This window comes from Balaenoptera musculus, chromosome 10 (genome assembly GCF_009873245.2).
Source record: "Balaenoptera musculus isolate JJ_BM4_2016_0621 chromosome 10, mBalMus1.pri.v3, whole genome shotgun sequence".
Classification (NCBI taxonomy): domain Eukaryota; kingdom Metazoa; phylum Chordata; class Mammalia; order Artiodactyla; family Balaenopteridae; genus Balaenoptera; species Balaenoptera musculus.
In genome coordinates, this window is record NC_045794.1 from 36,771,929 (window position 1) to 36,795,951 (window position 24,023).

At 34.6% G+C, this 24,023-nt stretch overlaps 1 protein-coding gene across 1 annotated transcript in view; it reads left to right on the forward strand.

Moving 5' to 3' along the window:
• ARID2 (AT-rich interaction domain 2) overlaps positions 1–24,023 on the forward strand; it is a 179,886-nt gene that overhangs the window by 133,500 nt on the left and 22,363 nt on the right. The window contains 5 exon segments of the mRNA XM_036865790.1: positions 510–644; positions 1,627–1,823; positions 2,082–3,944; positions 3,947–4,941; positions 12,245–12,393. Coding sequence (XP_036721685.1) covers positions 510–644; positions 1,627–1,823; positions 2,082–3,944; positions 3,947–4,941; positions 12,245–12,393 — 3,339 coding nt within the window.

Below are 24,023 nucleotides of genomic sequence, written 5' to 3' on the forward strand. Positions count from 1 at the left end.
TGGGAAGTATCATTGTTTTAGGAAGCAGTTAAAAGCTTTGGGAGAGTTTTTTCTGAAGAAATTTAATCCAAGAGCAACAGAAGTTTAACTTTAAGTTCAGTTTTTCCTCCATTTGTCACATCGCCAACAACTCTTAATTGGGAACTTCTGTTATATTTTGATTATTACAAGACGGGAACCTGAGTATTCACTGAATAAAATTTGTTGTAGTATATTTGTTGCCAGCGGACCAACCCTGCTGATGTATTCACATCCCGGTTTTTATATTTGTTGATAATGATTTTTTTATACTAAAATAAGTATGATTAAGTAGTTAATCTCTTTTTACTTTATTTACTCTGTCTAAAACCTAGCATGTATTTTTGTTAATAATATATGAGACAGTGAAATTTGATCAGTAGACATAATTATTACTTTATAACACATTGCCTTCAAATGGTTTTGTATATTTAAGTATGGACTCTCCTATAGTATATTGCATAATGCCATATATTTTTCTCCTCTTTTAGGTTAAATGCTCATTTTGAAGTAAATCCAGATTGTTCTGTCTCTCGAGCAGAAATGTATTCTGAGTACCTATCAACTTGCAGTAAATTGGCTCGTGGTGGAATCCTAACGTCAACTGGATTTTATAAATGTCTTAGGTAGGATTTATATTTCATAACTTTAAATAAAGTCAATTTTCATCATTTACAACACCCCTTGCTCTTTAGGGAACACACCAGCTATCTACCTAGTTTTAAATATCTCCACTACTTGAAATTTTGTATGGTTAGATTGTAGTATGATGGAAGTTTAAATACAAGGGAATTTTGGAAATCACATCTGGTGTTTGTGTTTAACCATTACTAGGCTTATCAAAGAAAGAAAAGGAAGAAATTACGTTTACTTTTTTTCCACCTACTTTTACCCATTAAAGATATGGCTTTCACCCTTTTAAATCTTGACTAATAGTCTGTCACTAAACTCTGTCCTCAAATATCATGGCTTTTTTAATATATATAAATTTATTTATTTATTTATCTTTTTATTTTTGGCTGCATTGGGTCTTCGCTGTTGTGCATGGGCTTTCTTTAGTTGTGGCGAGTGGGGGCTACTCTTCGTTGCGATGGCTTCTCTTGTTGCGGAGCACAGTTTCCAGGCGTGCGGGCTTCATTAGTTGTGACACGTAGGCTCAGTAGTTGTGGCTCGCGGGCTTCAGAGCATAGGCTCAGCAGTTGTTGCGTACAGGCTTAGTTGCTCTGCGGCGTGTGGGATCTTCCTGGACCCATGTCCCCTGCATTGGCAGGCGGATTCCTAACCACTGCACCACCAGGGAAGTCCCATGGCATTTTGATATTTTGCAAAGTTCATAAAATAAGCATTGCCTAGATGCAGCTTTTTTGTTAATTACAGTAGAATTGTTTTAAACCCAACAGTGTTAATACATAATGATTTTTAAAATTGGAGAATTGACCTTTTATATTTAATTCCTTGCTTCCCACCCTTGCAGAATATAACTATGATTCATACTGGTTCATACATAAGTAGCAGTGAATATGCTGCTGCCATTCGTGTAGCAGTTAAAAGTTAGTGTTTTTTGTTAATGTGCTAGTTATTAAAACTGACTATGTGTGTACTTTACAGAACGGTCTTTCCAAATCATACAGTGAAGAGAGTGGAGGATTCCAGTAACAATGGGCAGGCACATATTCATGTAGTAGGAGTAAAAAGGAGGGCTATCCCACTTCCCATTCAGATGTACTATCAGCAGCAACCTGTTTCTACTCCCGTTGTTCGTGTTGATTCTGTTCCTGATGTATCTCCAAGTCCTTCACCCGCAGGTATTAATTTTTATTGTGTTTTAAATATTACCGATTTAATAAGAAGACTAAATGAAAGCTTATATACCTTTAAGATGTATAACTTTTCCCTGTTTTTCCGGTAACATTTTATTTCTCGGTCTATTATTTTATCAGATTCATATGATGCAAAGTTGTTAATTTCTTAAGACTATTTTCTCTCAAATTGAGTAAAATAATTTCTACATGCAGCTTTTCAGTCACTTCATTATGAATTTTGACTTTTCCCTATATTTTCAGGAATCCCTCACGGACCACAAACTGTAGGAAACCATTTTCAGAGGACTCCTGTTACCAACCAATCTTCAAGTTTGACTGCAACACAAATGTCTTTTCCAGTACAAGGTGTTCATACCGTGGCACAGACTGTTTCAAGAATTCCACCAAATCCTTCAGTTCATACCCACCAGCAGCAAAATGCTCCGGTGACTGTCATCCAAAATAAAGCTCCAATTCCTTGTGAAGTCGTTAAGGCTACAGTAATCCAGAATTCTATACCCCAGACAGCAGTTCCTGTTAGTATTGCTGTGGGAGGAGGAGCTGCTCAGAGTTCTGTGGTTCAGAATCCTAGCACAGGGCCCCAGCCTGTTACAGTTGTGAATTCCCAGACACTGCTTCACCATCCACCTGTAATCCCACAACAGTCTCCATTGCACACAGTGGTACCGGGACAGATACCTTCCGGCACGCCTGTTACGGTAATTCAACAAGGTGTCCCACAGAGTCACATATTTGGCAGAGTACAGAACATGCCAGCGTGTACTTCTGCAGTTTCACAGGGTCAGCAGTTAATCACCACATCGCCCCAACCCGTGCAGACTTCGTCCCAGCAGACGTCAGCTGGCGGTCAGCCACAGGACACGGTTCTCATAGCACCCCCACAGTACGTAACGACTTCTGCGTCCAACATTGTCTCGGCAACTTCAGTACAGAATTTTCAGGTAGCTACAGGACAAATGGTTACCATTGCTGGTGTCCCGAGTCCACAGCCCTCAAGGGTAGGGTTTCAGAACATTGCACCCAAACCTCTCCCTTCTCAGCAAGTTTCATCAACGGTGGTCCAACAGCCTATTCAACAACCACAGCAGCCAACCCAACAAAGTGTAGTGATTGTAAGCCAGCCAGCTCAACAAGGTCAAACTTATGCACCAGCCATTCACCAAATTGTTCTTGCTAATCCAGCAGCTCTTCCAGCTGGTCAGGCAGTTCAGCTAGCTGGACAACCAAACATTACTCCATCTTCCTCACCATCACCTGTCCCAGCTACTAATAGCCAGGTCCCTACTGCCATGTCATCTTCTTCCACCCCTCAGTCACAGGGACCACCTCCTACTGTCAGTCAAATGCTATCTGTGAAAAGGCAGCAACAGCAGCAGCATTCACCAGCACCCCCACCACAACAGGTACAAGTACAAGTTCAGCAACCACAACAAGTACAAATGCAAGTTCAACCACAGCAAACAAATGCAGGAGTTGGTCAGCCTGCTTCTGGTGAGTCGAGTCTGATAAAACAGTTGCTGCTTCCAAAGCGTGGTCCTTCAACTCCGGGTGGTAAGCTTATTCTCCCAGCTCCACAGATTCCTCCCCCTAATAATGCAAGAGCTCCTAGCCCTCAGGTGGTATACCAGGTGGCCAATAATCAAGCAGCAGGTTTTGGAGTGCAGGGGCAAACTCCAGCTCAGCAGCTATTGGTTGGGCAGCAAAATGTTCAGTTGGTCCAAAGTGCGATGCCACCTACAGGGGGAGTGCAAACCGTGCCCATCTCGAACTTACAAATATTGCCAGGTCCGCTGATCTCAAATAGCCCAGCAACCATTTTCCAAGGGACTTCTGGCAACCAGGTAACCATAACAGTTGTGCCAAATACAAGTTTTGCAACTGCAACTGTGAGTCAGGGAAATGCAACTCAGCTCATTGCTCCAGCAGGAATTACCATGAGCGGGACCCAGGCAGGAGTTGGACTTCAGGTGCAAACGCTTCCAGCCTCTCAAGCATCTCCAGCTGGACAATCATCTTGTACTACTGCTACTCCCCCATTCAAAGGTGATAAAATAATTTGCCAAAAGGAAGAGGAAGCAAAAGAAAGCAACAGGTTACATGTTCATGACGTAAAATTGAAGTCATGGAGAACCCATCCTGCAGACGAGGAACCACGAACACCAGCAATGGGGACACGAAGGAAAATGAAATGCAGGTGGGAAGTCTTTTAAATGGGAGAAAGTACATTGACTCAAGTCTACCTCCTTCAAACTCAGGGAAAATTCAAAGTGAGGCTAATCAGTGCTCACTAATCAGTAATGGGCCATCATTAGAATTAGGTGAGAATGGAGCATCTGGAAAACAGAACTCAGAACAAATGGACATGCAGGATATTAAAAGTGATTTGAAAAAACCTCTAGTTAATGGAATCTGTGATTTTGATAAAGGAGATGGTTCTCATTTAAGCAAAAACATTCCAAATCACAAAACTTCCAATCATGTAGGAAATGGTGAGATATCTCCAATGGAACCACAAGGAACTTTCGATGCCACTCAGCAAGATACTGCCAAAGGTGATCAACTAGAAAGAATTTCTAATGGACCTGTATTAACTTTGGGTGGTTCACCATCTGTGAGCAGTATACAGGAGGCTTCAAATGTGGCAACACAGCAATTTAGTGGTACTGATTTGCCTAATGGACCTCTAGCTTCAAGTTTGAATTCAGATGTGCCTCAGCAACGCCCAAGTGTAGTTGTCTCACCACATTCTACAACCTCTGTTATACAGGGGCATCAAATCATAGCCGTTCCCCACTCAGGATCAAGAGTGTCCCATTTTCCTGCCCTGTCATCTGACGTTCGGTCTACAAATGGCACAGCAGAATGCAAAACTGTGAAGAGGCCAGCAGAGGATAATGATAGGGAAACAGTCACAGGAATTCCAAATAAAGTGGGAGTTAGAATTGTTACAATCAAGTGACCCAACAATGCTGGCTGCAGTGCAACAATGGTTGCCGTGCCAGCAGGAGCAGATCCAAGCACTGTAGCTAAAGTAGCAATAGAAAGTGCTGTTCAGCAAACAGCAGCACCACCAACCTACGTACAGAGTGTGGTCCCACAGGTGAGTCATTCTCCTATCACATTTCTCTTACAGAAATCCTGATGTGTAAATATGATTTTAGGGGGAAATGCACTGTTTTTCCATGTTTTACCTTGAAAAGTTAATTGGGTCAGCTCATCAATGTACTTAAGCTGTCGTGCTCTTTCATTTTTCTCTGTTTTTTGTAATATTAAACAGTTTTCAGTTGTTAACTTTAACACATGGTTTAAAGCATCTTTCTATTTTGTTATAGACCCAAATTAGTAATTTTGTAGACCCAAGATAGAGAAGCACTTCTAATCTAACGTCTTTGGGGGAATTTTTAAAACGTAACTTAGTCTCCTATGTTAGGGGGGTGCAGGGTTGCCAAGGGTTCTCCAAAAGGGGATTTCTGTATTTGATTTTGACCTGAGTGTATTTTTGTGCCTTCTTTCACAGTACTTTTGTAAAAAAGGTGAATTCCATAAGAATTTTATCGAGTGTGTTCTTGTTATATCTATGTATTGAATTAGTTGCCTTTATTCTTTAAAAAGGTTTATTTCTTATTATTGCAATTTGTTTCAGCTATTCCAGTATTTTAAATTTTGTGTTTCTTATTCCTTTGCTCTACTGTCATGTTTCTGCTATTCCCTTTTTAATATATACTATCCCGTCTCTGCATGCCTTAGTAAATAAAAGTGTTTTCTTGAATCAGTGCTACTGAATTGAGGGTCCAATCAGCCTGTAAAGATTGTAAAGACAATCTTGTATGCTATTTCCTGGATTACTACTTTTTCATTCTCTCTCCTAATTACTACATAACCAGAACCTTCTGTGACTGTTGCCAACTCTGCTAGCATTCTTCTGGCTTGGGTTTCTTCTCTGTGCTTATGATGATAACAGCAGATTGTTGGTATTGGTACCAAATCTAGATGGCAAAGCAGGGGTGGTGGGGGGGAGCAAAATGGAAGATGAAAAAACGAAGAATCCCTTGCTTCAGAGCACGTCATTCACTAATATGCGTCTTTCTTCATGTGAATGGATAAAGCTGCTCTGGGGGCAGAATGAGGTTTTTAATTCATATGTTAGTATTACTTAGATCTATTTCAAGCTACCTAAATAGGTTGAGTATTCTTTAGTGGATATTATGTACATGGCAATGATTAATAAGGAGTTTCGGTGGAAAATACTAAATCATTTTTACTCAAACTTTTACAAGTTAAGTTTTTCATTTATTAAGCACACTAAAAAAGTTCTTTTTAATAATGAAGTGTCTAACATAATAGTAAGCGTTCAACACATTGTTTTAATTTTATATTTAATAATTTCCCAATTCATCTTGATTATGTGTTTGACTTTTTATTCCTTTTAGATTCCTTTATAATCCTAAAGAGTTATAGTAGACCAAGCCAAATTAGAGAAAACCTCTATTACTATGGAATTGTTTCATCCACCCTCATTTTTTGTGTCAACCTTCCAGTGTGGTTATATTCAATAATGATACCTAAATAACAAAAACTGAACAACAGTACTGGCTAAGACTAGGACCTGTGTTAGGAATTTTGCACTAAAGCATTTTGTTATTGGATCCTGAAAGAAAGTCTATTAGGTAAAAATTATAATTTCATTTTAGAGATGAGGCCCTCCAGTGCTAAATAACTTGCCCACGGTTACCAGCTAATATGAGGTAGTACCAGGACTGAAACCTGGGTGTGTGTCTGAAACCAAAACTCATGCTATTAACCCATTTCTCCGCTATTCTAAAAGATTTCTTTGTAAAGTCTTAGATATCCCTTTTGTATGTAACATATTGATTATTTTAACTACTAGGTTATAGGATGTGAGTACCACCAAATGATAATTTTAGGATATTAATGCTAGAATTTAACATATTGGACACGCATACATCTAACTCAAGCCATAAAATTATTCCTAATCTGAAAAATGTGTATAAACTTTTTATGTATTCTCCCCAGGAATGTAGTTTATTTAAAATAGCTACGGTCTAAAGTTGGTATTTGGTTGGCATGTAGAAATTTATACCTTTGCAAGGAAAAAGAGACATAACATACATGGTATCTGTGATAATGAGAAACAAAAAAACAGGATGTGTATGTATAACTCTTAGCACAGTGCCTGCTACACGGTCTGGCACTCCGTAATGGTGCAGGTATATTTTATCTTATATATAAAGATAAGGTACCTATAAAGGCTAAAAAATTATCAACTGTTCAAGATGGAATCATAAGTTTCCTTTGAAGGGAGGCCGTTGGGCCATCGTAAGAGCCTGCTAATAAAAAACCACTTCCATTGTTGCCCAGAGTCTTTAAATTTCTTTATATACTCTCAAAGTTGCATTTTAGGCCTTGGTTTAACACCATTTTATTCACTATTTGAATTGGTACTTAAAGGGGTAAATGAAATAGAGGAATTTAAATGTGATTTCTTTTTTTAGCCATACCTTGTTATTTCCACCATTTTAAGGGGTCTGGGGATGTTAAGGAGGCACCTTTACCCCAAGAAGGGACTTCCAGACTTTTGCAGAATGCTCAGAGCTGGAAAGACTGCAGGGAAACGTCCCTGCTGAGAATGGCCAACGGGTAATCCTTCCTAATACCATTGTTACTTAATTTTTCTTTGCTCAGTTTTGTTCCTTCTCACTCCCATTAATCAGCTGTATTAATTTCATTACAGGAAAAAAAGCTAGCAACAAATAAAGGAGAAAGATATGTGAAAGTAAATAATATAACCATAGATTTTGTTTTTAAATAGTATTTAGCTGGGTAGGTTATATAAATACAAAATAAATTGTACTTCAAGGCACACTTCTTTATTTGTAACTATTATTTGCAAGCTAGAGTGCAAGAACATGGGTACCGTTTCTGAAAGCCGTACTCTCTTCCACTATTCCTGAATTTGTATCTGCTGGAGGCATAGTATGATTGGCATGTAAAATAATAAAAATGGAAGAAAATTAGTTATAAATACCTAAAGACTTGTCTTTTTCAGGAGCATGTAAAACACATGTTGAGTATATCTGTATCTGTTCATCCCAAGATCTGATGCCATACCTAATTCTTGTATATAAAAATAGTTTACTTAAGGATGTACTTATTTAAGGCATTTTATAGATGCTGCTCCTCAGTTTCCTATCCTTCGTACGTGAATCCTTTCTGAAATGGTGCTAACACTGAATATGGGTATCTTCCTGGTCCCTTTTTCTTTGATAAAGCGTTTGAAAAGTTACTCAACCCATCAGAAAGCATACCTGCAGCCTCAAGGGGGCAGTGTTTAGTCATAGCCATAGAAAATCATTTTAGCAAGAGTCACAAAAATATCATTTTAATGGTTTTTTTTTAAAGAGTATTACTGCTTAGATTAGTAGACTAGTAGTACACTGTAATTAAAGTCATTACCACTAAACGTATTTTTTTGTTTACATTTCAATGTGTTCTCATAAGACAGGCTTGGTATGTATGTATTATCTAGTTATACTCAATAAGAGGAAAACAACTGGATAGTTTAGGAAAATAAGGGAATATTAGAGCAGAAAGAGCCTTAGATATTATCTTGTCCATAACCCTCATTTTTAAGAGTTGAATTAAGTCTCCCACACTCACAGAGACCTCTTTTCCAGTGATTTCTGTTATTGTCTTAATTCTGTTCTCTAAAGATCTGTACTACATTTAGACTAAATGTAATCTCTTTTATATCACATTTAGAGTAATCTAGTTCTTTTTACGTACAAGCGTTTAAAAGTATCTCTCCTTACTCACCTCTTCTTTAGAGTGTATTTTCCTAATCATTTCAATTAGACCTTAGGTGTTATAGTGTCTGGTTTATTCATCATCCTGTTTACCTCAACGGGTTCCATTTTCTAAGTGGCTTTCAAAATGTGTAGCTAGAATTGAGCACAGTATTTCATTACTACTTAGTAAATAATTTATTTTGAGAAAAATAAATTATGACTTTGTAGTTTTTCTAACACAGTTTGAATGTTTAAATTTTAGTCTTATTCTAAGGTTTTTTTAAAGCTTAATATTAATAAGAAAGAAAACATGTAAGAACTTCAAATCCCAAGTCATATATCAGAAAATATCATCAGTACAGTCTAGAATTTTCAGCCGTAGTTTATTCTTGAAAAGATGATAAAGGCAAGATTATAATTTCTTATTTTAACAAAAAGAAGTCTCTTTGCCAAAAATGAAACTGCTACATTAACATTTTTAGATAATTTTACATTACAGAAGGAATCAGAATTATTTCATATTCTTTGTGTAATTTTACTTTTCTGGTCACACACTACTGGAGAGGTACTATAATATGAAAAATTAGTTCTACCTCAATAGAGTAGAGCAATGGTAAAGAATATTGCTGAAGAGTGATCATTCCAAAAACATGATTTTGAGACCTACTTTTACATTCACATTTGAGTTAGGGTTATGGTTAACGATCGGGCACTTTTACATCCTGAAAGAAATATATTTTGCATCTTATGTAAAAGACCTAGTTCTTAAAACATAATTAATTTAAGTAGTACTTTGAAAAACATGCAATACAATATAAACAACCTACTTAAAAATTAGTTTTGTTCAAAGAAATGTGTAATTTTTTATTATAGGAGGAAACCTAAAAATACTAACTCCTTTAGTCAAAGAAAATATGAGTCTTGGAATTTCTCATTTGGTACCTTTTAAAAGTACTGTACTTCTTTTTGTTTCATTGATATATTTATCTCTGTTTATTTTTTGTTGTTTCTTGTTTTTTATTGTGAAAATTTTTAAACATACAGAAAAGTAGAGCCAATAAGCCTCCATGTATCCTTCACCCAGCTTTAGACGTTGTCACCATTTTGCCTTTCTAGTTTCATCTCTTCCCCACCATTTTTTTCCCTGAAGTAAAGTAAATCCCAAACATTATTTCATTTCACCAGTGAATACTTTAGTATATATTTATAAATACTTTTAAATATATATATATCCATTATATGGATAATAGTAGTTTAATATTATATGACACCCAGTTCATGCTCAGTGTTCCCTAGTTGTCTTTAAAAATGTGTTTCTTAAACATTTTGTTTGAATTAGGATCCACCAGTTTTCTACACATTGCATTTGGTTAATATGTCTTTTATTCCTTCTTAATTTAACAGCTTGGATTAACTTCAGTCATCCTTGCCACATCCCTCATTAATCATTAACAGTTGGGGCTAAAATACCCTATGATTCCCTGTTATTTAACTTTTCTGTATGAGACCAGTAAGAGTTCTACATTGAAGAAGGAAAAATAGGATAAAGCTTTGTTAGCACTTATAAAAACAAAAATAAGCTTAATTTACAAATATATGACAGGGGAGTCAATAAAATACCTAATGTAAATGGTAATAGTGTAGGGAACCAGAAAGTTCATTATGAGGGAATTTGATAGCTCTGACAAATTTACCCTTTAGTTAAAATTCTGGGATTATATTTGTGTCACTCTTCAGTATTTGTATTTGGCTCAAACTGATCCTCTTGGTTACTCCTACTTATTAGAATTTCCTGGAATTTTTTATGCAGTATTTTCATTTCAAGGAAACAGTTTGACTAATTTTTTGCTGTTGTTGTTGTAAATAGATTGATTCTAATGTTATCTTCCCTTCCTTTCTCTCTGATCCTCTTCTCTCCCCACCCCCGCCCCCAAACCCCCCAGTTCTGCTTTCTTACTCTTAGTTTATATGGCTTTAAGAATCCACAGGTGAATGATTGTCAATCCATGTTCCCAGCTTTAACTTCTATTGATAGATAATTGCACTTATTGATCTGTCCCTGTCTCCAAAGTGAACTCATCATCTTTCCTCCAAAATATGGTTTCCCTCTGTACTTCTCTATTAAGCATAAATAATAATTGTAACAACTGGCATTTACTGAGAATCAGAGCCAGGCTCTTCATGTATAGTTTCTCTAGTCTTCCCACCATCCCAGAAGTTAGATTTTATTATTTACACTTTATAGATGAGTGAATTGAGGATCAGAGAGGTTAAGTAGTTTGCCCAGGGTCACATAGCTAGTTAAAAGGTAGATTGAAATTCTGAGTCCTGATCTGTCAAGCTGGAAAGTCCACATCCTATCCATGATACCTGTACTGCCCTAAAATGCGTGTTTTTCATGCATGTATATGTTTTCTCACTAACAATATGATAAAATAATAAGAGTGGGACCCTATTAGAGAAATAACTTCAATCACATCCCAAAGTAGACTTTTTTTTTTCTTAGAGCTTGAAACTCAAAAGTTCTTATGACTTCACATTTCTAAGAACCTTTTCTTTTGGCATTTTATTCTCTTCCTTTATTCATTTTTATGCTGTGGCCTTATATGTTTGTGTTTTGTCTATTTTTAAAAAATTATTATGACTTTCAATAAGAGGTTTTCAGCAATTTTTAACTTAATTTTGCTCCACTATTTCCAATATTACCTTATAAATAAACAAATATATTTAATATTTTCCCAAAGTTCAAATGTATTACCTTTAAACAATGTTTTGAAAATGATGTGCTACCATTTCTGTGAGAAATTTAGTATTTTTTCCTTTGTGGTATGTATGTTATGAGTGAAATCTGAGTTAAACTTCAAAGAAAATGTATTGCCTCAAATTGTTTTAAGCTACATTATAATTATTATGTGTTTTTCAGAGAGAAAGGATGGGATATAGAAGAGAAAAAAAATGTAGCTTATATTAAAAAGACTTATGCATACAATTAGAATCTTTGTATTATCCATCAAAATTTATAACTGAGCAACTTTAAAGACTAAAGTTGTTAGTTAAAATAGCTTTTGCTGCAAAGTAATATTTACAACATTTCTACTTATATGGTTACATCATTTTTAACACCTGAAATTCCCTTTGCTTTTTACTATATATTGTTTTATATTCATTAAAACCTTAAAGGAAATATTATACAAAGAAGAAATAATTTGCAGTTGATTTTTTTTGTGAAGAATATATGTAAGTAAATCAAATGGGCGAATTTATAATAAATTTCTCCTTTTAAACTATAATTGTGTTTCTACCCAATTTTATTAACTTAAAAAATCTTAATTCTAAATAATGTATATTCTGTGACAGTAACAACAATGCAGTCTTGCCTCTAATTCATATGAAATGAATTTGACTTCCTAAACATATTTCTAAAATTAGTTATCTCTTAAAGGAGTTTCTAAAAGGTAATCATTAAAATTACAAATGTAAATTTTATATGTTGGAAGTGCATAACTATCAATGTAATCAAATTCATAAGCCTATGCTATAAGATATGAATGTTTTTCAGTGTCATTTCACAAACTATGTGGTTGTGCTTTTTCACAGAACACTCCTATGACACCTTCACCAGCTGTTCAAGTACAGAGCCAGCCTAACAGTTCTCAGCCTTCTCCATTCAGTGCATCTAGTCAACATGGAGATCCAGTGAGAAAACCTGGGCACAACTTCATGTGTCTGTGGCAATCTTGTAAAAAGTAAATGGCAGTTCTATTTGATATATGTAAATGCTCTTTATTCTGGAATGCCTTTGTATTTAAATTTCTGTCATTTCTAGTTTCATGAAAATTTTCTTTTGAAACCACTAACTTTTTAGCAAAAATATTTTATGTTAGAAGTGATATTTACATAGATCCAGTGGTACCTAAGCCAAGAAATTTATATAAATGGTGGAAAGAGCTTCATTGCCTTATGGTAGTTATTAGAGAATATTTCAGTATTAGTTTTTAACAAAAGAAAATCAGCTAAGAATTTGATTTTATATTTGGCTGTGAAAAGAGATAGGTTTATTAAAGTGACTTGAAGTTAGTGGTAGTCATAGAATACCTATATAACAGAAACTTAAAGATAATCTGTTATTGAAGAATGATTTGCCTTAAATTTGAGTTTAAGATGGACACCCCATGAAAATTTTTAAAACCGTATTATCTCACAGTTTAATAACTAAGATGAACAATAAGTGGAATTGAACTTCTTAAACAAGGCTTTCTTAGTCTTAAAGGAAAACTTGTGAATAATATTGAACTTGAGAATAATATTGTTTAAACTAAAATCTCAGTTCCTTTAACAATACTCAGCTAAGAACCTTTGCCTTGTCACTTTTTTAGAGCTCTAGGACTAAGGCACTTGTTTTAATAGACATAATATCCTTCATTTTTTTAGATATCAAAGATGCCATTTTACTTTTCCTAACTATAGCAGAAATTGCCTCATCCTTTTAAAAATTGTATTTGCTATTCATAATTTTTATGATATAGACAGATTTCATATATAGATTTGTTGTAGGATTGTGGCTGTCAGTGTAGCCTAGGGATTATTAATAGTATGCAAAATTTCTTTGGACAGTGTTTATCAAACTTTAAATCTCAACCCAGCAGTGGGGTCATGAAATCATTTTGGCAAGTCTACCAGGAGGGTTTTGCTTGTTTTTCTTTTCAGTAAAAAAGTGAATAAAATATATCAGATTCCATTATGTTGGTAAGGGTAAGTATTGTTTTCAGTTATATGTGTATATAATATAAGTATGCGTATCTAGGTCATAGTGTAAAAATCTGTCAAAAAGGTTGTTTAAAATTAGTGCTTTAGGTTCTATTTCTTTCATTTATTTAATTTGACCATCTTTTTTTTTTTAAGTTTATGGTGTAAGTTAATTTGAAACTATTTTCATTGATGTCAAATTCTATTCTTTTTTTTTTTTTTTAGATTTTGTTTTTGTTTTTCCATTGCAAAATAGTAGCTGATGGAGTAGGTAGTCAGTTAACGCTGTTTGTTGACTAAAAAGTTTGAGAATAGCTTCTTTAGATGAAGTGTTAGAGTATTTCAAGAAAAAAAAATTTGCTGGAAGAGTTAATGAACCTAAATGCACAGCAGTTTCCCATCTTGCTAGTAGGATTAGTGTTACAGAATTTGATGATCTACCTCTTCTTTTTAAGTCTCTTCTGAAAAAGACTCAACAAGACTTCTTAGACCTTGTCAATTTTTAAAGTCATTTTTAGATACTGCATTTGGTAAATAAGTTCAGTTTGATTCTGCAGATACTTACTGAGCACGCTTTTAGAAGGGTTCTTGTGCTAGGAGGTAGAGATAAAAGATCACTCTCAGCTTTTAGGGAAGCAGATCCAAAACACAAATAAATTACAGTTTAAATAAGTACTGTACAAAGATAGTCTTATAGCGTTATTGACAGCATAATGGACAGTTAATGTAATGCTGGGGTGGTTAGAAAAGTTTTGCTATAGACATTTCTTTTGAGTTGGTTGTTAAAGAATGAGTAGGAGTTTGTCATGCAAAAATAATTCCAGTCAGCAATTATAGAAGGAGCTAGTTATGCCCAGGGAACTGTGAGAAGCTTAGGATACCAAGAGCATAAGGATGTGAGGAGAGTAAAGGCTTTTACTACAGTTGACCTTTCATATCTGCATCTGAGGGTTCCACCGAACATGAATCAAAAATACTCCCCCCAAAATTCCAGAAAGTTTGAAAAAGCAAAACTTGAATTTGCTGTGTGCTGACAGCTATTTACATAGCATTTGCATTGTATTAGGTATTATAAGTAATCTAGAAATGATTTAAAGTATATGGGGGTATATGCTTAGGTTATATGCAAATACTTTGCCATTTTATATAAAGGACTTGAGCATCTGCAGATTTTGGTATGTAAGGGGGACCTGGAACCAATCTGCAATGGATACCAAGGGATGACTCTATTCATTTTTAGTTTCAATTCCAAGTGGAGTAATCCATGTCGTAGCTATTTATTGTCCCTAGATAGCTATGCTCTAATTTCTTTAATATCTGATCAAAAATAGTAATGAAGAATCTTCCTTGTTTCAATCAGATTCAGAACTAAAATTATATCCTTCACTGATATATTATTGTGAAATGCGCCATTCACCCTTACATCACACGTATTAGTAATTTCCTTACATCACACGTATTAGTAATTTCTTTTTTAATCTGTAGGCATGTATCTCTAAAAATTGAGGACCCTACTCTTTAACCATAATTTATACCCCTGCAGAAAAATAACATTAATTTCTTCAATATTATGAGTTCTTCAGATAGCCAGTCAGTGTTTACATTTCTCCGCTTGTCTTCTGTTTACTTAGAGTTTGAACTGGAATCCAAGATTCAAACATTGACTCTGGTTGAAGTCTTTTAAGTCTCTTTTAATCTGTAGATTACCCCTCCATCTCTCAGTTTTTTTCCTCACAGTTTTTTGTTGATAAAAGCAGGTCATTTGTCCTGTAGAGCATCACAGTCTGATTTTGCTGCTATTGTGTAGCATGTTACTCTGACCTTGAATTTTCTGTAAGTTAGTAGTTAGGTCCAGATGTTTGATCAGATTCCAGTTTGATTTTTATGAAGAGTGTTTTAGAAATGGCATTGTGTACTTCCATCAGGCGATAGGTACTATCTTGTGTCTCTTTTTGTGATGTAAACAGCCATTGAAAATTATGGCCTAGATACATTATTTTATTGTTTATAAAATGTGAAACTTTCCTTTTTATCAGCTCTGATTTCTCTGAAGAATAGTTTCTAGAGAAAAGGCTAGAGAGATTATTATTTCTCTTATTTACCAATTTTCAAAATAATGAGTTGTTTTCTAACACTGCACAAAGCTGACTATGAGGTTAGGTTTTCTATTTTTTTATTTGCTTTTGATTTTAGTATCATTGGGAACGAACTTATGAACATAAACATATTTGAGGTATTTCAGTGCATTGCAGTTATTATATCCTTCTTGGTGTTCAGATTGTCCCATCTTTGGCCAGTGAAGGCCTCTTCAAGCTGGTTGTGATCTTAATATGTCTTTGATAGCTTCCTTGCTCTCTGTTAGATGAAATGTTCCAGACTTAACATGTATATTTCCTGCCCCATATGGGGAATCAACTATTTCTCCAAGGACGTCTGGTGTCTTTTAATGGGAAATGATATTTAGTCTAGGCTTCAGGGAGTACCCATTGCTTTTAAGTTGGTTATTGCTTCTAGGACTTTTCAGTGGACAGACTAGAAAAACTAATGGTTTTTATTTCATGTTTAGAAAGACCTTCTCAATGCTTAGATCATAAAATACACATTTTGTTGCCGCCTGCACTTTAATATTTTTTTTGATCCATCTGTAATTTAGTTTCATGTATAAAGTGAAGTGTGAATCTAACTCTGTTGTTTTCCAAATGACTAACATATTGATGAGTGCATTTTTCCTTTAGGCATTCGAATGGCCACCCTCGATATGTACTAAATTTCTGTATGCTTTTCCTGTTTCTGAATTACTTGTTATCCCAGTGGTCTCTGTCCTTATCATACTGTCACTTTCAGTTTTGATGTTGGATGGCAAGTTCCGCCTCCTAATTTTCTTTTTCTGTGTTTCTCATTATTGTTTCAAGCACTTACCTTGCACCAGGCACTGTGTTAGGTTTCGAAATTAGAGTGATGTATAAATCAGACTTGATACGTGCACGGATATTTATCCTTTCAAATGAACTTTAGAATGTTTCCAGAGATCCCCCCAGGAAAGCATGTTGGGATTTTCATTTTAATTCCTTTTAGTGAATAGGTATTTTTGTTTGTTTTTAGGTAGTGAATATTTTTCCAGTATTGATTTTTTTCCTTGCAAGAAAAAAGTATCATCCCATGGTATTATAGACTTTTTCACCCCAGTAGAGCTTTAACATTTTCTTCACATAAATCCTGCAACTTTATTAAGTTTATTGCTAGTTATAGTTCTTTTTTCTTGTTAACCATAAATGATCTTAACTTCTACTGTATTTTTAACTGGTGGTTGTTTTCTGTATTTATGCCTCTTAGTTTGTCCTCTCATCCAATTATAATATCTAATGTTTCCAGAACAGTTATATAATAATAGAGTGGTAATATTTATCTTGTTTCTTCAAAAAAATTTAATAGACTATTTTTAGAGCAGTTTTAGATTTATAAAAATGTTGAGCTAGTAGTGCAGAGAGTTCTCATATACTCCCTCTTCCCTGTGCAGTTTCCAGTAATATTAACACTTGAATTCGTGTGGTACATATGTTATGATTGATGAGTAGTATTTATACATTATTATTAACTAAGTCCATAGTTTCCATTAGGATTCACTCTTTGTGTTATAACTTCTGTGGATTTTGACCATGCATGATATCATGTATCCACCATTATATTATCTTACAGAATACTATTACCACCTGAAAATCTTCTATGCTTCACCTATTCATTTGTCCTCACTGCCTCCCTTCCTAACCCCTGCTAACTATTGATTTTCTTTCTTTCTTTTTTTTTTTTAACTATCTCTGTATAGTTTTTCCTTTTCCAGAGTGTCATATAGTTGGAATCATACAGTATGTAGCCTTTTCAGACTGGCTTCTTTCACTAAACAATATGTGTTTAAGGTTCCTCCATGTCTTTTGTGGCTTGATAGCTTATTATTTTTTTTTAATTTTTTATTTATTATTTATTTATTATGTTTATTTTTGGCTGTGTTGGGTCTTCGTTTCTGTGTGAGGGCTTTCTCTAGTTGCGGCAAGCGGGGGCCACTCTTCGTCGTGGTGCGGAGGCCTCTCACTATCATGGCCTCTCTTGTTGCGGAGCACAGGCTCCAGACGCGCAGGGTCAGTAATTGTGGCTCACGGGCCCAGTTGCTCCGCGGCATGTGGGATCTTCCCAGACCAGGGCTCGAACCCGTGTCCCCTGCATTGGCAGGCAGATTCTCAACCACTGCGCCACCAGGGAAGCCCGATAGCTTATTTTTATTGCTGAATAATCTTCCATTGTTTGGATGTACCAGTTTGCTTATCCCTTCAACTATAGAAGGACATTTTGGTTTGGGACAATTATAAATAAAGCCACTATAAACATTTGTATGCAGGTTTTTGTGTGGACATACTTTTTCAACTAATTTGGGCAAATATTTAGGATTACAATTGCTTGATCATATGGTAAGACTATGTTTAGCATTGTAAGATACTGTCATACTGCTTTCCAAAGTGGCTCTGCCATTTTGCATTCCCACCAGCAATGAATGAGAGTTCCTGTTGCTCCATATCCTCGTTTGATATTGTCAGTTTTTTCAATTTTAACCATTCTGTATCTCTGTTTTAATTTGTATTTCCTTAATGACAAAAGATGTTGAGCATCTTTTCATATGCTTATTTACCATCTGTATATCTTCTTTGGTGGGGTGCCTATTTAGATTTAATTCATTTTTTAATTGGGCTGTTCGCCAAGTTCCTAGTAAGCCATGGGTGTTAGATTTTGTCAGATGCTTTTTCTACATCTATTGATATAATCATATGATTTTTCTTCTTTAGGCTATTGATGTAATGGATTACATCAATTAATTTTTGAATATTGAACCAGCCTTCCATACCTGGAATAAATAAATAAAATAAATAATTTTTTTCCCAGCTTTGCTCAAGATATTTATTCAGTGCTCTCACAATTGGCCTCAGTGGCTCAGCAAAGGAGTAGAGCAGGGTAGGGGGGCCCACAGTGAAAAAGTGCATCATTCATTTTTCATTAGTATATAGTTCTTTTTATACATTGTTTGCTTTGATTTGTGAATGTTTTTCTTGATGATTTTTACATCTATGTTCATGAGAGATACTAGTCTAGTTTTTCTATCTTTGTGTGAGTTTAATACTAGGATAATGCTAGCCTCATAGAGTGAATTAGGAAGTATTCACTCTGCTTCCATTTTTTTGTAGGCGTCATAGAGAATTGGTATCATTTCTACCTTAAATGTTTGGTAGGATTCAGCAGTGAAACCATCTTGGCCTAGTGCGTTTTTTCTTTTTTTCTTTTTGGAAAGTTATTAATTATTGATTCAATTTCTTGAATAATTACAGGCTTATTCAGGTTATCTACTAATCCTTGTGTGAGTTTTGGCAGATTGTGTCTTTTATTGGTCCACTTCATCTAAGTTACCAAATTTGAGGCATAAAGTTATTCACAATATTATAATATTATTATTATCCTTTTAATATCTGTGGGGTCAGTAGCTAGAGCTCCCCTCTTATTTCTGGTATTAGGAATTTGTGTTTTCTCTCATTTTTTTCTTTTTTAAGCTGGCTAGAGGTTTATCTCTTCCAGCTTTTGGTTTTGTTGATTTTCTCTCTTGATTCCCTGTTTTCATTTAATTGATTTCTGCTCTGATTTTTATTCTTTCTTTTCTTTTGCTTGCTATGAGTTTACATTGCTCTTCTTTCTCTAGTTTCCTAAGATGGAAGCTTAGATTATTGATTTTAGATTGTCTTTTCTAATACATACATTTAATGCTATAACTTTCCCTCTGTATACTGCATTAGCTATATCCCACAAATTTTGATAAGTTGTATTTTCATTTTCATTTAGTTAGAATATTTTAGAAGTTTGTTGTTTGATCTCCAAATATTTGGGGATATTTCAGCTATCCTTTTGTTAGAGATTTCTAGTTTAATTCCACTGTGATCTTAAAGCATACTTTTTACGGTTTCTATTCTTTTAAATTTGTTAAGGTATGTTTTCTATCCCAGAATGTGGTCTATCTTGGTGAATGTTCATGTAAGCATGAGAAAAATGTATTTTCTGCTATTGTTGGGTGAAGTATTATATAAATGTCAATTAGATCCAACTGACTGATGGTGCTGTTTAATTCAACTACATCCTTACTGATTTTCTGCCTGCTGGAACTGTCAATTACTGATAGAGGTGTGTGGAAGTCTCCAAGTATAAAGGTGGATTTGTCTATTTCTCCTTGCAGTTCTATCAGATTTTGCCTCATGTTTTGATGCACCTTGTGTTAGGATTACATACCTTAAGAATTGTCTTTGTGAAGAATTGACCTCCTTACCATTATGTAATAATGTCCCTCGTAATATCCTTGCTCTCAAGTCTGTTTTTTCTGAAACTAATGTAATTAATCCAGCTTTCTTTTGATTAGTGTTAGCATGGTACATATTTTTCCTTCCCTTTACTTTTAGTCTATCTCTGTCTTTTTATTTAACCACAGATTGTTTTTTATTTACTCTGCCAGTCTTTGTCTTTTAATTAGTGTATTGAGACCAGTCATATTTAAAGTGATTATTGATACAGTTGTATTAATGTCTATCGTATTTGTAAATGTCTTCTATTTATTTCACTTGCTTTTGTTTCTTTTGTCTGCCCCTGTTATTCTGCTTTTTTGGTTTTAATTGAGTACTTTATATGGTTCCATTTTCTCGTCTCTCTTACCATACCAATTATACTTCTTTGAAAATTTTTTATGGTTGTCCTAGAGTTTGAAATATATATTTACAGCTACTCTAAGTCTGCTTTCAAACAACAATATATGGCTTCTTGGGTATTTTAGGTACCTTGTAACAGAGTATTCTTCTTTCCTAGTGTCCGTTATGCCATTGCTGTCATTCATTTTACTTATCCAAAAGCTATAATCACCAAATACATTGTTCCTATTATTTTGAACAAACATTCCTCTATTATAATCAGTTAAGAATAAGAAGTATAAAATATTTTACCTCCATTTGTTCCTTCTCTAACACCCTTCCTTTCTTTATATAGAGCTGAATTTTTGACCTCTACCACTTTCTTTGTCTCTAAAGAACTTCTTTTAACATTTCTTGTAGGCAGGTCTGCTGTGCAAATGCACTCAGTTTTTGTTTGTCTGAGAAAGTCTTTATTTCTCCTTCACTTTTGAAAGACAATTTGTGGACACAAAATTCTAGGTTGGTGAGTCTTTTTCTTTCAATACTTTATAAATATTTCACTCTACTCTTTTTGCTTGCAGGGTTTCTCAAGAGACATCCAGTATAATCTTATCCTTGTTCTTCTATCAGTAAGGTGTTTTTTTTCCCCTCTGTCTTCTTTCAAGATATTTTGTCCTTGACTTTTAGCAGTTTGAATATGATATGCTTAAGTGTAGTTTTTTACATTTATCCTACCTGATGTTCTCTGAGTTTCCTAGATCTGTGGTTTGGTGTGTCATTAATTTTGGAAAATTCTCAGCCATTCTTATTTCAAATATTTCGTCTGTTTTTTTCTCTCTTTCCTCTTTCTGCCATTCCCAGTACACATATGTTACATCTCTTGTAATTGTCTCCCAGTTCTTGGATGTTCTGTTTCCCTTTTTTTCATTCTTTTTTGTCTATATTCTTCAGTTTGGGAAGTTTCTATTGACATATCTTCAAGCTCACCAGTTCGTTCTTTTACCATGTGCAGTCTACTGATGATTTTATCAAAGGCATCCTTTATTTGTTACAGTTTTTTTTTTTTAAATTTCTAGCATTTCCTTTTGATTCTTAGTATCTTCATTTCTCTGCTTACATTCTCTTCTTGCATATTACAGCTTTTTTCGTTAGAGCCTTAGCATTAACCATAATCATTTTAAATTCCCAGGATGATAATTCCAAAATCTCTGCCATGTCTGAGTCTGGCTCTGATGCTTATATTGTATGTTAAGTCTGTGGTTTTTGTTTTGTTTTGTTTTAACACCTAACATGCCTTATAAGTTTTTGTTAAAAGCTGGACATGTATCGGTTAATAGGAACTAAGGTAAATAGACCTTTAGTGTGAGTTTTATGTTTATCTAGCAAGGAGTTATGCTGTGTTTAATGTTTGCGCTTGTGTTTGGGTTTCCTTAGATTCTCCTTTTAAAGTAGAGTCTGTATCTTACTTATAGCTCTCTCCGTTGTAATCCACAGTCACTATACCGGAGCACTGTTGATGTGCTGATAAGGTATTGGGGAGGGGAAGCATTCTATAATCTCATGATTAAATTTCACCTTTTTTTTTTTTTTTAAGTGGATTTGAGTCTAGGGGCTATGACTTTGGGAAGAGTTTCTTAGCCTTTATTTTTTTCTCCCCTTATGTGAGACAGGGAGTCTAAATGGGCTCAAGTTTTCTGATTGCTCTTCCCCTTGGTCAGATTAGCCTCTGGTAAAGTAATTTTTCTTGAGTGCAGGCCTTAATTAAGGAGAAAAGAACACCCTGGGCATATTTTAAAATGTTACTTTCTCACTCTCCCTGTTGGAAGTGCTAGGGAGTTGTTCTCGTGTTCACCATGAGAACCTGCTGCGGTTCCTGGAAATAAAACTCACAAAAGTGTGGGCTTTCCCCAGAGACTGGCCCTTCAGGATTTTTTGCCTTTCAAGATAGTCCATACTGGGTCTCCATCAATTCCTGCTTCAGTACTCCTACCAGTTATTGACTTAAGCAGTTATTTGTGTTTCTCTGTATTCAACTGTATGTCTAGTTTTCAGGGAAACAGTTTGCCTTGTGACCTCAGTTCTCTGATATTTTAAGAAGAGTTGTTAATTTTAATTTTGTTCAGCTTTTTTCTTGTTCTGAGGATGGGAGTGACAGCTTCCAAGCTCTTTATATGTATGAGCAGAAACTAGAGGTCCTTATTCTTTTTTTTTTTTTTCTTTTTTTTTTTTTTTTCCTTATTCTTATCTTTATTCTTACTAATATATTGTCAGCATGATGTTAACATCAGTTTATAATTGAAATATATAAACAATGTATGATTATATTTTGTCTTTTTTTTTTCAAAGAAAGGATAACCCCCAAAATTCCCTGTAATAAAAAACACCTATGAACTGCTTTTTTAATTCTATGTAGTTGGCGAAAGCACTCAATACCTCTGGGTAGCCAGGAATTTACATTCATTGTTTTCAGTACTGTATTTCTTGGCCACAGTGTTCTTTGAATGGGCAGTGTCGGGATAAAGGAGAAATTTGAGAGAGCCCCTCCAACTTACCTCAACAATAGGATCTCTGCTTTTTGCCTTATGTATAGGGGTTTTAAGTCATATTTTGTTTGCACAATGGGTTCTACTGCTATAAAGATATTTGAAAGCCACGTTTTTAGAATATGCTTTTCCTCATAGATATCTAGTTAATAATTGCTACTGAAAAGGCGAAAATTAATCTACCTTTGGGAGGAACATAGTCTGTGTTGTTTTTCTATTTAGAATTCCATCATTAAAGGTCAAACCAGAAATGTAAAGAATCTCAAGTTTATTCTAAACAAACATGTCCAACAGGGAAACCGTTCTGTCTAGGAACCAGGGACTAATATTTGTACTAATAAAATCAGTATTCCCTGACCACCCTGGAATCTACTCAAGTGATGCTGAGGTTCAAATTACTGGGTTCCTACTGAACCTTATGCAGTAGTAGTTCCTCCTAAAGATTCTAACATAGGTTTTATTACTCCTACTATACAAGCCTGAATAATATTTTTGTATCAAGGTGAAGTTTAAATAACTGTTGGTCTCATGGGAAATAATAGAAAATAATAACAACAACCACCAGCCTCACTGTATGCTATGAATGAATAAAAACTTATAAAAACTTATAGGTACTAGAATTTGTATTCTCAGTAAAGGTGCTTCTACTTTGTCTAGAAATATCATCCAAAATTTATGGTAAATCTTTAATTTCTTCTAGTAATTGAAATTTCAAAAATATTGTAGTCATTTTTAATAATAAAATGAAAAAATTGAAATATTTAACAAAAACTGATGGCAGTTTTATACATTTTGTTTAATGTAAAGAAGTGTCTAAAGACCAGTTGAGTGTGATATATGAAACTGCCATCTTGATTATTTGAAAATATTTGATAAGTAAGATATCCAGAGTGGAAATTTGTAATTCATGATACTGTGCCTTCATCAATGACTGCTTACTTCAGTTAAGTTGCCAGTTTAAGTTGAAATTAATCAATAAGATTGATCAACAGGATGGGTTACATGGAATAGGAGATGAAATTCATTTTATAGCATCTTTTGTCAGAATTTTGTGGTCATAAAACCAGAAGATATCTTCAGAGGGTTGATGCTTTGGCTTCTGGAAGTTTTTTCACATTAGTATAATATCTGGCACATAAAAGGCTTTTAATTAATATTTGTTGAGTGCATTAATTGAATGAAGATTAACTAGATTGATTATGTAGTCAACAGTTCTTTGCTGACCTAGTTTGTTGGCATTGTGTCTTTTCAACCATCAAGATAACAGTTCATCATTGTGCTATTTTTACATTTATAAAATCATTTATATTTTATGTAAAAGCTCTAGAATCACTGGGTATTTTGCTAATACAACTAATAAGCCTTTATAAATGTAAGATTAAT